Source organism: Cornus florida, unplaced genomic scaffold (assembly GCF_030987335.1).
Source record: "Cornus florida cultivar Cherokee Brave unplaced genomic scaffold, ASM3098733v1 CherokeeBrave_3.0.0_Hap2_Chr06, whole genome shotgun sequence".
In the NCBI taxonomy this organism is placed as follows: Eukaryota; Viridiplantae; Streptophyta; class Magnoliopsida; order Cornales; family Cornaceae; genus Cornus; species Cornus florida.
The window spans coordinates 85286776-85305230 of NW_026775576.1; the positions used below are offsets into that span (position 1 = coordinate 85286776).

Sequence of the window (18455 nt, forward strand, 5' to 3'; positions counted from 1 at the left end):
CTCATTTTTTGAGATGTACTTCACTACTTCGCACTTCAATCTTTAGTAAATATTACTATAATCTGAGCATGAAAAGGATTCATGCTGTTTTCATCAAAAAATGAGTTTGCTTTATCTTCATACTTCATGATACAGTATCAGGTTATCAGCACCTACATCATATACCTATGCAATCTATGCATTTAAATGTGGTATTGATCAGTAAGGATCTTAAATTAGGTTAAGCACTTTTGATATTTGTTAACTCATTTGTAGTCATCTTTGTAGTCATCATATGATATGACTGCCTCATTTTAAAGTGTTTTCCACGTTTAAGATATTCAATTAGAATAGAATTATAGAACAATTGCATTCAAATCATTAGGAGTTCCAAACAAAATAGTTCTTAGATATTAGTTTCTACCATGACAAATGAATTTTCTTAAAATTACAAAAGGTAGGATACTCCATATATATGTCTTACAGGTACTGTCATATCATGAATGGTATGGAACAAATTTACAAAACAATCAAACTGTGATACATTTTACTGATATTTTTCTTGATATGGAAACAGGAACAAAGGGCCATTACCCAGTTCAAAGCATGAATAATATTCCAAATATAATAAGCAAGACAGCAGGGGGGTGGGGGGAATCCTTCAACAAAAAGAAACATATATTGAACATCACTATATCTCGTACTAAACTAAAAATTGTGGTGATGGAAGCTAAGTCTCAACTAGATCATACAAACAAATTACAAGTAGATGGTGGGTATCCCTTGCACATTGATAGAACTAGTTGATCTTTGTGGGATTTGATCATTAGTTATTCCATTTTAAATTAGGTAATGGATAACACTTAATCGTACTAACAACAAACAATAATACGGCAAGCTGAACTGCCTATTTAAATTGGCTTCTATAATCAAGGGAATAAGCACTGATTCACTCCAAAAGGAATTGTCATATTATAATGGCATAATGGCATTCTGGTTTATTAAAAGCACCTAAGCAGATGTTTCACTAGAAAAAAACAACTCGCAAGAGGCAACAAGTTGTGCTTTTTCCTCAACCAAAACAAAAGTAGCCAAGATATGCTCATTTGCCAGGGTAGTTTGTAATGAGGGATTAACGAATTACAATATAAAACTATGAACTGAGAACTAAAACCATCACTAACCATGATGCGATTCTTGATGTTCTAGAAATATTTAGAGTCCCGGACACAGCTTCTTCAATCTTTCTGATCAGCTCACTTGAGGAGTCCTTATTTTGCTCAATATCATGAAGGGTTTCGAACCACCAAGCTGTATGCTGATTTTTTCTCTCCGTAAGTGCATTAGAAACCTTCAAAATAAGTACAAGAGAAAAACAAGGAACAGCATCACAGAATCAAATACTAGAAGGGAATTCAGAAACAAATATATTGAACAGAAATCAAAGGTAAAAGAGAAAAAGAAATGCAACCATAAAGTTTCAACTATTTCGAAACTTAAACTTCAAAATTCTAAAGATGGAATTAAATAAATGAGATCAATGTAAAATAAGGTAGATAGAGTGCAATACTGACATCATTATAGAATAAGGTTAGCAGTGGGCATAGTAATTACTTTGATCAATAGTATTGCATGGTTTTAGTTAATGTCATGTTAGAAGTGTATAAATAATGCATTATAGATAAACCATAACAACTCTTTTGTACAGATATTACTTCTATGATATGCACGATATGTTGCATCTCAGAATATTACGATGTGATACAAGGGTGTGTTTTGATACAAGACATATCATGCATATACATAGATGGATATTTTTAACTTGAGGGTATGTTTTTGTATGCTTTTGCATTCATAGCATGTGATACAAGACATATCATGCATACTGTTCATAATTAGAGTACTAAGATAGTTTTTCACATGCACATGGGACAGCTTGGAAGTATTACCTGCTCATGTGACTTTCTGAACTCTTGTCCAGCCAAGGACAGCTTTGAATTAAACACAGATAAAAACTTCTGCTTTAGATTCTCACATGCCATACTTAAATGTCCACCACTAGAAAATTTAGATAATATGCGAGGCTCGTCATCACAATTTTTGTCACCATTTAACCCATTTGATGGTGGGTAAGAAGTAAACTCAGGTAAATTCTCAGCATCAATAGTCATATTTGATGAGCCTTCCCTAGTCACTTTCTTTCTCTTCACCGTGTAATGAATACCACACATCCTGGAGGACTTAACTTCAGAGCTTTCAGGTAACTGCCCATTTGAATGGGAACATAGTGAATAGTCTGAAGCCATAGGGAGTATCTCAGCAAGATTATAATGAATGTGAACGTTCAACAAAGGGTCCAAGCGGAAATCTTCAGAGTGCTCTTCAGCTAAAGCTAGTGCTTCTTTGTACAAAGATACTGCTTGAGAAAAATCTTGCTTAATTATAGCTATTGCTGCAAGCCCATTCAATGCAACAACTGCTTTCCTGAGTGACTCCTCCCCTTCTACCTTGGTCTTACCAACAAGAACCTACAAAACAATATCCCTTGTAACAGGAATAACCAATTGGCTATATATATATGTACACACATGCATACAATTTGTAAGAAATATCAGACATTAGACCCAAAAGCTTTTTGTGCGAAACCCACCGATAATATCTCCTCCATGGTCATGGGAGACTGTTGCAAAGAACGCAACCCAGAACTTCCCACTTGAGGATGGCAGCAGGCTTGGCGAAGCTTCAAGAGCGAGTTCAACAGCTTTGCAGCCTCCACATGGGTAATAAAAGGATCGGATGGAACAACAGATGAGATGGAACCTGGAGAGTGAGTTGAAACTATTGTAAGACCCAAAAATTGCTATTCCTGCTTCGAATTTGTATATTGCGTTTCACCAACTCACAGATGAAGTAGCAAAATTTATCAAATAACCTGCAACTTCTCGTTTGAGAATATCATTTTTGAGACTCTGAATAACTTCACTAGCGTAGTTCACACAAGTTTCATGCTGCCTCTGATAAAAATGCTCTTCAATTGCTGAGAAAGAAAGGAAAGAGAGGCTCTCCTCCTGAGGAGGAAGCTGTAACTCTTCTGCTACGTGTTCTTTAGAGGAACGCCACATTATTTGTTTAAAGAAGTTATGTGTGAATCCCATAGCTCCTGCATCTTCCCTCTGCAAAGTTAAGGTCAAATAGTATATAGGCAATGCAAAGATATGTATCTTTAGAAAGCCTTCCTAAACCCACTAGAGCGGGACAATCCATATTTAGAGAGAGAATACTGGTTGCAGATCAAACATTATTGAGGTATCATTGAAAGGCCCGTGGATGCTATAAAAAATTACATGAAAGCAATGCAAGTCTAGGCACGAAGCACGCAACAAACAGGAAATGTAAACATGAGTCAAGGTATTCTTGCAAAACAATAAAGTAGAATTGGGCATGTATTGCATGCAATTGTCTTTAAAATGTATCATGTATAAAAAGATACCAATAGCTCTTCCTAGTAAAACCTCGGTAGGAGCCAATTACAAACATGACCAATATATCCATCAAAGCTGAGAAATGCTACTTATCCAGTTACATTCCTTAGGAATCAACATCAATGGACACAGGCAGACACCATCAAATCTAGATATTCACATTACACGCACCCACTACTGCACCCACAAATGCTGTGACAGATCTACCATAAGGAATTGCGAATATATTATATGTGTGTGTGTATATATCAAATTATACAAACATTTGCAATATTTCCCTTCTCTTTTTCCTTTTGTAGGTGAAGCTACTTCCCTTCTCTACGTTAGCATTCAAAGCTTTCAAAAGTCACTTGCAAGCCACAGATATCAGGAAATAAAACATAGCGAACCTCATACCTCATATGGATCTCGTATAACTTCAATCCACCACCTAAGGACATCAAAAGGACTTGCTTTAAGGAAACTCAAGAGCCCATATAAGTCATCAAGCTTGCGTTGTATGGGAGTCCCTGTGATACACCAACGATGCTTAGCATGTAGCCGCAGGGCCATTTCTGTTGCCGCTGCTGCATTACTCTCCACCATTTGAGCCTCGTCCAAACAAATCCTCCACCAGAATACTCTGGTCAGCAGAGTTGGAATAACGGGATATCTGCGACAACAAGGCCACTAATCAATAGAAATATTCTCAGAAACCCTGCAATTTATTTTGAAAAAAAAAAAAAAAAGTGTCATATCTCTGATAAATTATGAAATCTCTGAAGAATTTGCTTGCATGGTCATGCACAACATTAAACAATGCCCAATATAGTTAACAACAATTAAGGTCGGGAGAGGTGGGCCTTGGCTCAATGGTAAGATTGCTCCATTGTGACTTGGAGGTCATAGGTTTGAAACGGGAAACAGCCCCTTCACATGTGGAGGTAGGGCAGTGTACATCTGACCCTCCCAAACCTTGCAATGGCGGAGCCTTGTGCACTGGGCAAGCCCTTTTTTAGTTAACAACAATTGGCTACAGAAGAAAAGACCTTCTGATGCAGTGCATAAAAAGCTTAAAAGAAAAAGGAAAAAATTCAAAGAAAATAAAAACTTTGGAAATTGACTCGTTTTAATACACATGGTTCAAGACCTCTAGGAATCAAGTTTTAGTTTAATTCAAGTCTAAAACATGTTTCACAACTCTATATGATGTTGGTTCAGTTTTGTGGATAATATATTTTGTTTTTGCAGTCAAGGGTTATTTTATAAATTTGTGGAGAAGGGCTGGGCTGGGCTATAGTGTTGCCATAGGTCTTAATGTAGGCCATATTACTTAATTGGGTCGTAGCATATGATTTACAGTTAGTGTTAATGAGTTTGTACAGTCAAAGTAATTTTTAAGTTTCTTATTTTCAAGTCAAAGTCCCTTTGGAGTAGGAAAGTCCAGGAGCCTATATATTCTTTCAATTCAATAGGGATCAGTTTAAAATAACCTGACAAATTTGAAGCTTTTTTAGAATGTGTGCGCAATTCTGACCGATTACCTATGGAAGTATAGATTTGATGCCTTAACTTCTTCTACTCTTTTTCTTCTTTCCTTTCATTTTCTACATTTCTATAATTGCAATCAGACCTTGTTAACCATTTTGTTTCAACTTTAAAAACCAATTTTAGGTACAACCATTCTTGGGGTTAGCTATTCAATTTTAACAACTACAAAGCCGAAATGAACCGGGTATACAGTTCAAAAGTTACTATTCACAGTTCCAGATCTTCCCATTCATTGCCCCACAAATCCCTAATCAACCCTAGACCTTTCCCTGCACTATTTGCTTCTTCCTAACACCCTTAACCCTTAAAATAGCCACAATTCAGATATTCCGACAGCTTTTTCTCCGAATCTCCTATAACCAACCACCTTTAAAACTTGCCAACCTCACCACCTTCCCAACCCATACAGCCTATAATCTTTCTTCCACATGTTGAAGCCGTAATGAAACAGCAAAATTAGAATTACAATGTCAATGTTGTTAAGAGGATTCACTGCATATAGCACATTATGCTTCTTCAGATTTCTGTCAATCAGGTATATGAAGTAGGCTTGAACGCCTCCAACAAAAGGCCATAAAGGCTCAGCCCTTTAGCAAGTTCACTTCAAATTACCTTAACCCTGCACTACCTATTTTTCTTATAGGATAGGAAATATCACTTCAAGTTAGGAAGTCGGTGGTAATTTTTCAAATTAATTGGATGTGAAGTTATAACTGCACTTGGAATGAAGTCGGTGGTAATTTTTCAAATTACTTGGATGTGAAGTTATAATAACTGCACTTGCAATGATCGCATGAGGTCTATTAAAAGAAAGGGTATTAGGTTCTTGGCTAAAGTCTCATGTAGCCAACTATGCATTTGCATGGCATTGTGTTGCAGTTATCATGCTTAATTGGAAGTGGCAATGACACTCTGATAAAGGGAAAGGATAAACAAACAGAAATGGACCTGATCCTTAAAAGGGACAAGGAATTTTAGAAATCAAACTTAAACACCTTGGTGAGAGCAGCAGAAAGCAAGACGAAGCACTCCTTGCTTTGTGCATGTGGATACATTCTTTTTGAATTGGAGCTATAAAATTAAAAAGATTATAATAAAAAATAATTAAATTCCTGGTATATGGATAAACAAATGCTCATTTAAGTCCAAGACTCAAGTTGCGCCATCAAGATGATACTCATCTTTAACATAAGTGATTCTCGATCTTATGACTGAATCCATATTTTGTAGACGCTATAGACTTCTCGAAGTAATGTAATGCAAGCAATAACAATATGCTATTTTGTATGCAGTGACTTTCCATTCTATACATTAGAATATAAAGCGCATTCTGAGACAAGATAAAGGTTAGTTATAACAAGAATCGAGATAAGATTATTAAAAATACCTCTTCTGAAACCTCATAAAGCGGCGATCCCCTTCATGCCTATCGGAATCATGTGATAAGTCCTCTTTAAGGACATCATATGATGTTAAGACAATATCAGCACTGAGAAGTTCACTAACATCCATCACTGATGTATTTGAAAGTGATGTGTTCCGGACACCTTCATAAACACAAGTTTTCAGGGAACCTGGACTTGTATGACTGGGATCAAAAGAAAAAATAAATAAAAAATAGTTGACAAAGAAGAAAAGAATGTAAATAAATCAGCTTAAATTATAAATGTAATGTATCAACTACCAACACATAAAACAATGTATTTGATTAAGCATCCCTTTAACATAAATGTGTTATCCACATTGTAATGCTATTAATAATAGAATGACAAAAGAAACCTATATATATGTATACATTTATATTGGGAAGAAAAAGCAATCAGCACACTGGTGGACCAAGAAATCAATCTTATTTCAACTTAAAAAGGTCAATTTAGGCCCCTAAGGCCATAATTCCACCTCCAAACTGACTGACCATGACTCCAAGTCTCCCTCAATCAGAGACTGATGCTGTCCCACAACTAGAACTTCTTTCAGGTCCTATGAAGAGGTAAATTGACATCTCACAAGCAAATCTATGTTGCCCAGAGAGATAGGGCGGCGGGAGGGAAGAACAGTGCACCCTGTAGCCTCTCAAAAATCGTCCAGATTCCATCTGACCCAGATTCTCAAGCGAGCAATCATTTAAGTTAAATTTAGTTCCCTTCACAGGTAAAGATGTCATATAACTAGATGACATTATTTGTGAAAAAGATGAAGACACATCAATCCACCACTAAAGAAAACACTCGAGTCCGCTAACTAAGAACTTTCGGCAATGGAAGGCCAGTAATAGAATTTTTTTTTTTTTTGATAAGAATTTTATAAAAAAACGCTCAAAGGGGGGCGAAACCCATGGAAACAAGATGAAAAAAAACCACAAAGAGCCTCAAGCCTTCAAAGAGGCCAAAAAAATAACAATCTCCTCAACATAACGATAATCTCTCCCTGAGACCCAACAAAAGAGAGTAGAAATAATAGAGAACTTAAGCATAGAAATGGGTTTCTCCTTGCCATCAAACTATCTTCGATTCCTCTCGAGCCAAATGCACCACCAAACACAGAGAGGGGTAGCCCTCCAAGCATCCCGGATGAGTGCCCCAACAGAGACCCCTCTCCAAGCCTCAATCAACCCTCTAGAGGAACAGGGCATAACCCAGGGAACCCCAAATAACCCAATCATCAAATCCCAACAATCTCTGGCCATACTGCAATGCAACAGAAGGTGATCCGCTGTCTCCTCATCGCAACGACACAAGCAACAGCGATTGATAACCACCTGCATTCTCCTCCTCAAATTATCCTGGGTTAAAATCCTACCCAAGACAGACGTCCAAGCAAAAAAGGCTACCTTAAGGGGAGCCTTGGAACGCCAAATAGCCTTCCAAGGGAAAGTGCCACCCTCCCCATCAGAAAGGCATCTGAAAAAGGATCTCACCTCGAAACGACCCTGAGAGTGTGGACTCCAAAGCCAACAATCAGCCTCCTCATGAGAGATCACCTCGCGATACAGTAACTCCAAAAAACGAGTGACCTCCTCAATTTCCCAATCCTGAAAATGCCTCCTAAACTGAACGTCCCAAGTTAGTCTTCCGTTATCAAGGTGATAACAGTCAACTACCAAGGCCTGCTTGTCAGAAGCAATCCTGTAAAGCCGAGGGAAAGAAAGAGCAAGGGGAAGTTCCCCACACCAAAGGTCCTCCCAAAATCTGATCCTCCTACCATCCTTGATCCTAAAGCGAACATGATTACGAAAAACGTCCCGTCCCTTTCGAATGCAAGTCCAAACCCCCACACCCCTAGGACCACGCCCCTCAAGAGAACACCACCCACCACTGATTTCCCCAAACTTGCTGGCAATAACTTTCCTCCAAAGCCAAAGTCTCTCAACCCCAAATCTCCAAAGCCATTTCCCAAGAAGAGCCCTGTTGAGAGGCAACAACCTTCGAATCCCTAAGCCTCCACTCCGAAGGGGACGGCACACTTGCTCCCATCGAACCAGATGATATTTGAACTCCTCTCCTCTCCCTCCCCAAAGAAAATTCCACTGCAAACTCTCAATTCTCTCCGCCACCGAAGAAGGAATCTGAAAAAGGGAGATAAATAGGTGGGAAGGCAAGAGAGAGTGCTCTTGATCAGAGTGACCCGCCCCCCTTTGGATAGGTACTGCTTCTTCCAACACGCCAGCCTCTTCTCAAATCTATCCACCACCGGATCCCAACTCCCCACACATCTCGAAAGAGCACCCAAAGGCAAACCTAAATAAGAAATAGGAAACAAGCCAGTGCCACATCCGAGGATCTGAGCAAACATCTCAATATCAGGAACATCCCCGACCGGCACTAAAACACTCTTTCCAACATTCACTTTAAGCCCAGAGATGACTTGGAACCAAATCAAAACACATCTCAAATGTCTTAGCTGGGACGCATCAGCATCACAAAGAACCAAGGTATCATCAGCAAACATCAAGTGAGAAATCTCCAACTGACTAGCAACATCTCTACCCACCCGAAAGCCTCTCAACAATCCCAGATCAACAGCCTTTTTCAACAACCTATTAAGAGCCTCCATCACAAAAAGAAAAAGGAAAGGAGAAAGCGGATCCCCCTGTCTCAAGCCCCTCGAACTAGAGAAAAACCCTGTTGGAGCTCCGTTCACAAGGACAGAAAAGCGCGCACTAGAGATACAGAACAGAATCCATCTCCTCCAACGCTCCCCGAGCCCCATCTTCTCCATCAAGTAGATGAGGAAACTCCAACACACATGGTCGTAAGCCTTCTCAATGTCCAACTTACACAATACACCCGGAACCCCACTACTCAACCTGGAGTCCACACATTCACTAGCAATAAGAACCGAATCCAAAATCTGACGACCTCCCACAAAAGCATTGTGAGAATCAGAAATGACGCCATCCAGAACCTTCCTCAGCCTAGAGGCTAAGACTTTGGCAAGCATCTTGTAAAAACAACCCACCAAACAAATAGGACGAAAATCCCTAACATCCAGCGCTCCTCCCTTTTTCGGAACAAGGGCAATGAAAGTCGCATTCAAGCTCTTTTCAAAAGAACCATGAGCATGGAAAGCATGAAAAAAGCCCATCACATCATCTCGGACCACTTCCCAACACTCCAAAAGAAAACGTAAAGAAAAGCTATCTGGACCTGGGGCTTTATCCCCATTACAACTTTTCAAAGAAGACAAAACTTCGTCTTCAGAGAAAGGAACCTCCAAAAGAGAACAATCCTCATCCGAAATACAGTCAAAATGAAGCCCAGCCAGTAAAGGTCTCCACCCAACCGGTTCAGAGAACAAAACTAAAAAGTAATCAGCAAAACCCTTACAAATCTCATCTTCCTTTTAAAACATCTCCACTTCCACCCGAATCCTCCCAATATGATTGCCTCTTTTGTGAGCATTGGCAAGTCTATGAAAAAATTTCGTGTTGTTGTCACCTTCCTTAAGCCACAAAGCTCTAGACTTTTGCCTCCAAGAAATTTCCTCCATGACCGCAATCTCAGCAAACTCCGCCTGACACTCCACCCTCCTAAGCTTCAAGGAATCTGACAAAGATCCTTGACCCTCCAATCTATCAATGTCTACAATCTCAGAAAATACCCGATTCTTCCTCCACGCAAGATTACCGAAAACCTCTTTGTTCCAGACTTTGAAGTCATTTTTCAAAAACCGCAGCTTACCTGCAAGGGAATGACTAGGGGTGCCAGCAACAACATAACCCACCCACCAAGATCGGACAAGATCCAGATAACCTTCAGCCCGAAGCCACATATTCTCAAACCTGAAAGGGGATCTTCTACTGCGTAACCCACCACAGTCCAACATCAAAGGAACCAGGTCAGACAAAGGACGAGCTAAAGTGGTCTGGATAACATCCGAAAAGTGTTCCTCCCAATCACTCGACACCAGGAATCTGTCAAGTCTAGAAAAGGTAAGAGGAGAACGACCACTAGACCAAGTGAAGGGCCCACCCACCAAAGGCAGATCAATTAAACCAAAAACATCAATGAACTCCGAGAAAGCCTCCATCTCGACCGTCTACCTACCACCTGACGATCTCTCAAACGGGGAACGAACAACATTGAAATCCCCACCAATACACCAAAGCAAAGACCATCTCCTATGAACCTCTCTCAGCTCCGCCCAAAGCAAATGACGCACACAATCCTCAGTAGGGCCATAAAAACCAGAAAAAGCCCAACAAAAATCATCCTCCAACGCAGAGAATATGCAGGAAGCAGAGAAACGCCCAACCTGAGATTCCATCATAGAGACCCACCGATTATCCCACATCACAAGAACACCACCCGCAGATCCAATAGCATCCAAAGCAAACCACTCCACAAATCTACCTCCCCATAAACTACACACCAACAAATCCGTCATCGTCTCAATCTTTGTTTCTTGCAAACACACTACATGCCCACCCCCTTTACGAATCACCGCCTTCACCACTTTTCTACTAACCGGGTCATTAAGACCCCGGACATTCCAAGAAAGGATTTGTAGCTTCATAAGGAAACAACGGATTGGATAGACACATCCCTCCCTCCACCACCCTTTTCCCTAGACCCCTTGTTCCTTCTTTCATAAGTGACAAGAGCCGTTGGGCTCAACACTCCCCTCTCCTCCACCTCCAACTCCCCCGGCATGCTCCCCCTACTCTCCCTACCACCCATTCTGTCCAAATTCTGAGAAGACAGAACCTCCAAAAACATATTCGTCGCCTCCTCCATTCGTCCTTCAAAAGAAACTCCCAACAAAGAGCAAATCTCAATTCCTTTCTCCTTCACCCAATTATCCTCCATAACCCTTCCTGAATCAGAACCATCCCCATCCTCAAAGACCTCATCCGGATGAACAACCGCCAAAGGAGCAAAGAAATCAAAATTCATCTCATTGCCATTCCACTGACCTGACCCCAAATCCTCAAAAAAAGTAAAGCATGACCCACCATCCCCATCCTCAAAGACTGACGAGGGAGGAGAATGACCATCCAGCAAAGTCCCATTTTCCTCAGCAGCCAAATACCCACTCGTCCCACACTGAAAACCCTTTAAAGTAAAATGAGTCCGCAACTCACTCAGCAACACAGTCGCCGAAGCATCATCCAAACAAATTTTCAAATCACGTCCCACACAAACTGTGACACTCTCATTCTTCTGAATCATAGACCGAGATGGACCCAATCCATCAACCTGGAAAACCCCAACACCATCCTTTCGCTCGTTCTCCAATCTATCCTTCAAATCAAAGGAAAAACTCGACCCCCCTTGAGAAGGAGAAGGAGCAGAGGGAGAGAAGAAACAAGAAGAAGGTGCCCCAGAAACGACAGTAGACTTACCCGGATCAAATTCCGATTGCACAGACGCCACCCATTTCTGCTTATCCTTTCGTGTCCAACGCTTGCGAAGAGCAGGAAAACGGATCTTTTTCTTAGGAAGACGTCTTAGCTTCACCCGATCCCTAAAACGCCGATCCCCCTTGACTCTTCCAGAAAGTTGCGAGTCACTACCAACCGAAGCGGAAGTCAATGGCTCAAATCTATTCTTCAACTCAAGCCCATAGCAAGAAGACCCACCAACCTGCCCAGTATTCAACCCAGCTGAACCATCAAGCGAATGGGCAACCGACCCGCCAACCAACCCATCTTTAAAAGACTGGGTAACCAGTCCACCATCCAACCTCAAATCACAAACGGGCTTGCCAATAACTGGATGCCTCTGAACAGGCCCACCAGAAGAAGTACAACCCTCACAATCAACTAAAGCCCCAATCCCCAGCCCAACATCAGGCCCATCATCGTGTATGGGCTTTGGATTCTTACCAGCCCACTTAGCAGAATTTGAAAAATTCGTGGAAACAGCTGTATTCCACTGTGAACGAGCAACTCCTGGGAGCCAACCACGTGGTTGGTCAGCAATTCTCCCCTTCCCACTCCCACGCGCTTGTTGTGCGTGAACACCACCACGACGAGACCCTTTCTAATCCCACCGCTGCAAAAATCGCCGACGACTAATCCCGGTGGATCCTCCATTCCACTGCATCTTCCGGAGACCATCAGGTTGATGCCGATTCAAACCAGACGAAAGACCATCCCTACGTTTTTGAACAAAAAGCCTTCTGAAACATTCCTTATTACGAATCCACAACGCATCTCTCCAATTCTTCCATCTCTGGAACTCTGCCATTCCCTTTTTTTTTCCCCATAGATTCCCACCTCAACCATTCTTTTTCCTTAAGCAGATGTGAACCATCGCCTCCTTCCAAGCAATCCGTCGTCGGAACAAGCTCGGGGTGCTTCTCCTCCCAAACTGCCACCTTGTAACAGTACCGATCGTCATAAACGAACACAAAAGGTGGACAAACCTTTCCTTTAGAGACTATAATACAAACTCTTTCAGCAATGGCCTCATCGGCCACCACCCAAATAAACCCACCGCATAAATCGCCAACTGTCACAAACAAAGCATGACTCCACAGGTGAAGTGGAAGGCCATAAATCGTCACCTTCTTCGACCCCTTCTCTTTCAAGATCTCCGAACATCCGACCCTGAAATTCCAAGCATCCACATGAAGAGTTGCCTTCCCCCAGTCACGTCGACCCTCTTTAAGAACTCGAGATGCTTTGGCTGCTGAGGGAAATCGAAACAAAAGAAGCGAGTCAGGCAACGGCGAGACCGACACACCAGAGGAGATCTTCCAAGCTCTCGAAGCCCACGCCGCAATCTGTGCTCCATTACTCACTTCCTTATAAAAAAAAACCCACCAAACACGACCTAAGGTCATCTTTTCTCCTACTAACCGAGTCGTCATCCAAATAAATCGATGGTCCCCTATACGGATTTGCAGATCTCGCAACACCACCTTGAACCATTCGAGGCAATCTTGCAACCTCCAAGAACGAGCGCATGACAAAGATGAAACGAACACACACAAAAACACTCCAGAAACAACAAATCACTCGGCCAGTAATAGATAAAAATTAAACCACAACCCAAAGATCCTCTCCAGTGGAACACTCACCTTCTAGATCCTGTTATTCCTCCTAAATTATAATCCCCAGAAAATCATACCACAATCTTTTCCTTTTACACAAATTTCGTGCACAGCACAACAAAATTATTGATTACATCATTACATTACACATAAAAGTGGTATTATCATGTGTCAAATGCATAAGAGAGCCAACAATAAAGTTTCTTTTGTCACTGAGGAAATAAAATTTCTATAGATGAGCAAATTTTCTGCATCTTCTTGTTCCTTCACATAATTTTACTTTCAATCAGGCAAGATCCCATTAACATTTTACAAATTTTAAAAGGGTAAAGTGCAAAAAAAAAAAAAAAAACCTTGCTATATAAAAAATGTGCAATAACACCCCTGAAATTTAGTATGTGCATATAAATGCCTAACATTTGAAAATATGTGCAAATTTCCCCTGGACCGTCAAATTTGGCCAAATTTTTTTTTATAAAAATACCCTTAATAATCAGTGTTCTATGAAATCAGTGTTTTTTATTTTTATTTTGACTTAAGGGCATTTTAGGTATTTCAGTCTTCAAATTGACAAAATGTCCTTATTTGCTCAATTTGGAAAATGTGAGGGGTTTTTTGGAACACCAGGGGGGTATTTGCATACTATATATATAACAAGTTAGCTCTGATGTGCTCTAAAGAGATGTAACAAAGACAGTAAAGCTAAATCAAGAGTGGTACCGAATAATTTCCTCATGCCACTGGGGCAATATAGGAGCCGGACATACTATGAGAGTTGCACTTGTAGCAACTGGAGAGTCAGTTGCTTGAATAAGTTCAGAGCACAGCGGACAGATGTAATCCCCATCCATCACCACTATTTTAGTATTATTTTTCCTTTTTGTGTGCTTTCTTGAGCTTCCTGTTGGCTTCTTTTCATATCCTTGTTCTTTGGAGACTTCTCTGGATTCTGCAGTTCTCCCCCTGGTTGAATAACTGACACAATCTGCATGTTGCCAAGCATCACATATATCACATTGCACCCATAATCCTTTATATCTAAAGCTTTCGTTCACAGCCCCACATATACACTCCACACGCTCTTTTTTCAATCTCTTGAGGTTTTTCTGATACCCAGTAACTTGAACTGTGTTGTCATAAATAATGCCACCATCAGATGTTGACTTCCGATGAGCAAAGATACAAGCAAGCAGCTCAACTGTTTTGCCCAAACCCATCTCATCTGTGGTTGTCATAAGCGATCAGAGTCAAAGAAACCAAAGCCACATCAAAGTTACATATTTAAAACCAGAACGAATGACTTTGATCACAGTTCAAGCAACAACAGCCACATAAAACAGCACATCTCCAGAATTGTAACCAAGGACATTTACACAGGGCATGAAAAACATAATTTATTTTAATAGTTTTTCCATGATGTTAACCAGTGAAACATTAGAAATGCTTGAACAAACATAAGCAAATGACAAGGTAAACAGGTCAACATGAATCAGTAATATCAAAACTGTGCCTACATGGTAGATAGATGTTAAATAGGGATATCAGGATCCAACACAGCAAAACAGAAAATCAAAGTGGTATCAAAAGACATATTTCTGTAAAAGAACTGAAGATTTCTAAGTTGGAGGTAGAGGATGATCGAATGGGTGTCCCTCTATTTTAAAGAGACTGGTTTTTATATAATGGATAATCCTCCATATTAAACAGAGTTCATTTGGTCAGTCTATCCAGAAATTCTCCCAATCAAAAGGCCACTAAACGCTTGTATCAGATTTCACTTCTTCTTCTTCTTCTTCTTCTTTTTTTTTTTTTTGATAAGTTTATATCAGTTTCCATTTCTTGGAAAAAATATATTTTTCTCAATGTTGTGGAAATGTTTAGATTTTTTCTTTTGCAGAGAAAAATCTAATGGGGGATATTATACTGCCTCATGAAGATTGCAATAATATCAAAGCAGATGTGCTGTAGTTCCAGATGGCTCCAATTGACACGTGACAGACTTTTGGATACCATGCGCAACAAAGCTTCTTGCAAAAGCAATGGAAGAGGTAATTTATCCCCACTAGATGATTGAGAATTTAAAAGAGGCCAGTTATATTAAGATATTGCTTGATATTGCACAACAAAGTTTGAGTTGGCACAAGGGAATACAAGACAGAGAAGCTCTTTCCTACCATGGTTGCAACAGGCAATTTATTGCAGAAGGAATGGAGTAATATAAACAGGTAGGTCAGGTATCATACCTCTTGTTGGATGGTGATTGTGAAACGAGATCCAGAGAAGAGGAATTGGTCCTCATCCTAGACTTGGTAACTAAGGAAGAAAATAGAGATTTCTGAAAATTGTCCATTGAAAAGTTCCTTTCTGATGGTACATTGAGGAGACTGCTTCAGGGACATAAAGGTATGGAGCATTCCACTTTTGCAGATTTTTTCCTGATGACTTGTTTAATCTTTGTAAGTTTCTCTTCAGAAGCAAAGGTAGTCAAATTGCATATGGAATGTGGTCTTAAGGAAGGGAATATTATTCTCTGCTTGGGTTCTCAGTCACTGAGGTGGGTTCATTGATATCTTGGAAGTGTAAGCTGACCAGATTCAACTGCTCATGCATTAAAAATGGCAGGTATTGATCAGATGCTACAGTATGGCTATTGTTGCTATTCAGATATAAATAATTAAGCTGCATACCTATCTAATAGCTTAAGCTTTCAGAGGAGTCAGTTATCAACATGGTATGAAAGCAATAAGGACTTGTGCTTGAATAGTAACATCTCAATAACTGTAGTACATGCAAGTGTGTGGTCCACTCAAGGAAGAAAGTCTGACCGCATATGAGGGGGTGTTGATGGTATGATAAATAAAAAAATTCCTAAGGGCTTATAATTTTTGATGAGTATGTTAACAAAAGCAAAGGAGATGCCTAGGGTTTTCATTTTTTTTTTTTTTTTTTCAATGAAAGATGGATTTACAAAAGCAAATAGTAGAATCTGGAGAAGAGAGAAGAGAGAAGAAAGAGTGCAAGGAGATTTCCAAGCCAATAGAACAAAATACTTAGCAAATGTGCTTATATCTTTAGACAATGTTCCAACTGCTCCAAAACAATATATAAAATGTGCATATATCTTATACAACAAAGTGATTCAAGAAGCATAATTGGTGACATACTCAGCTGTTGCTTCTTTTTAACATTTAATGCATACATTATTATATAATACACACGACATAACAGAGGACGGGCCTTGGCACATCGGTAAAGTTGCTCCATTGTGACCTAAACGGGAAATAGTATCTCTACATGCAGAGATAACGCTGTATACATCTGACCCTCCCTAGACTCCGCATTGGCGGAACCTAGGGCCCCACCCCCCCCCCCCCCCCCCCCCCCCCCCACACACACACACACACACTTCCTTTTTGTTATATCAAAAACAAAAACAATTCAAAGGTAACCAAAAGGGTCACCACGTAGGCTTTCCTTGGCTTTTCAAGTGCTATGTACATCTTAGTCATACAACTAAAAACATCAATATTTTTTTTTTGCAAAAAGCTCATATTTTCATGACCAGAATGTAGAAGTTACGGGGAAAATATATTTGGAAAAAAAAAATTCAGGTATATTGGTATCTGGAAACAATGAAGGAAAAGAAAAATGGGGAGTTCAAAAACATTACACACACACATGCATGCGTGGCACACACATATCGAAAGAGCAGGACTTACCAGCAAGAATACCACCAAAGACATATGATGATGAGTACTCCGAATGCAATGAAACATTTCCACTGAAAACAAAATAAAATTCATATTAAATACATAGAAAAAAGATAGAGAAAGGAGAAGAGACCGGGGAGATTTTAGTTTTTGCAAAAAGTAAAGGGACTAAATGGAAGGGAGGTAAAAGGGAAAAATAAAGAAGATGACATTATCATTCCGTGAATACTTTTTTTTTTTTTTTTGATAAGTTATCATTCCGTGTATACTTGCATGAGGAATGGAAGTGAAATCCAGAGAAGGCCAAGAAAGAGGAAGGAAAAATCTGAAGAGGACAGTGAAGGAAGAGACTTTAACTCGTCAACAAGGACAGAGCATCATGCAAGTTGTGTCCCTTTGTTGTTCCAATCTTATTGAAGAAGGTCATACATATATACATATATGTGTAAGGTCATACATAAATGAATATATAGATGATACATTTTGAGTTGAGTCGACTAGTATTTGGTTTGTTTAGATTGGGAAAGAAGGACCATAAAATTGCAAGTTTTTCTTTTTTCGCTTTTATAATGTGTGTACAGTATGTATTGGATTGTCAATTCAAGTTTTTGTTACGTTTTTTCTATCTAGAAGGTAATGGATGCAAAAGGCGAGAAATCACTGGCATTGTTTCCAGCTAAATTCCAGAAAAGCAAGTGGATAACGCAAGTTTTGTTCTGTGTGAATATATATATATATATATATATATATATATATATATATATATATATAATAGTACCTTCCAAGAAAATAATATATATATAACAGTACACTTTTTGCTTGCTATTAGGAAGCTCTCTATAGTAGTTCCACAGTTAGAACTACTATTTTTCAATGGAAACTTGCAGATATATTAATTAGTATATTTCTCTACTGGTTGGCAAGCCAATCAGTATAGAAATAAATGTTACACTCCCCTTCTTCAATCAAACCCTACCTTTTTTCCGTTCGAAATTCTCTCATTTTTCTTTTTCTTTTTTTCTTTTCTTTTTTTTTTTTTTTGCACATAATTATGATGTATGTAGTATGCACTGAAACCTTTTTTTCTCTTCTTATTATTTAAATTGATTACTGTAATTTTACAAACTCAATGTGTGTAATTTTTTTTTAACATAATGATTGTAATTTTATGTATGGTTTTTCAAGTACAAAGACCCCTCGAGGACAATTGTACTTGTAGTTGTATTCAATGAAAATATTACCAATCAATATTTTG

The 18455-nt window shown here is 39.5% G+C and overlaps 1 protein-coding gene across 5 annotated transcripts in view; it reads right to left on the reverse strand.

The window, feature by feature from the left end:
- LOC132312497 (uncharacterized) overlaps positions 1 to 18455 on the reverse strand; it is a 60402-nt gene that overhangs the window by 11546 nt on the left and 30401 nt on the right. For all 5 annotated transcript variants that reach the window (XR_009483284.1, XM_059810872.1, XM_059810874.1 and 2 more), the window contains 8 exons: positions 17210 to 17271; positions 14211 to 14712; positions 6379 to 6579; positions 3858 to 4113; positions 2912 to 3152; positions 2630 to 2799; positions 1929 to 2507; positions 1164 to 1330 (listed from right to left, as the gene is read on the reverse strand). Coding sequence is in view for 4 of the 5 variants with exons in the window: in XM_059810872.1 (XP_059666855.1) it covers positions 1164 to 1330; positions 1929 to 2507; positions 2630 to 2799; positions 2912 to 3152; positions 3858 to 4113; positions 6379 to 6579; positions 14211 to 14712; positions 17210 to 17271 (2178 nt within the window). In the remaining variant the exon portion in view is untranslated. The remainder of the gene's footprint in view (positions 1 to 1163; positions 1331 to 1928; positions 2508 to 2629; positions 2800 to 2911; positions 3153 to 3857; positions 4114 to 6378; positions 6580 to 14210; positions 14713 to 17209; positions 17272 to 18455) is intronic.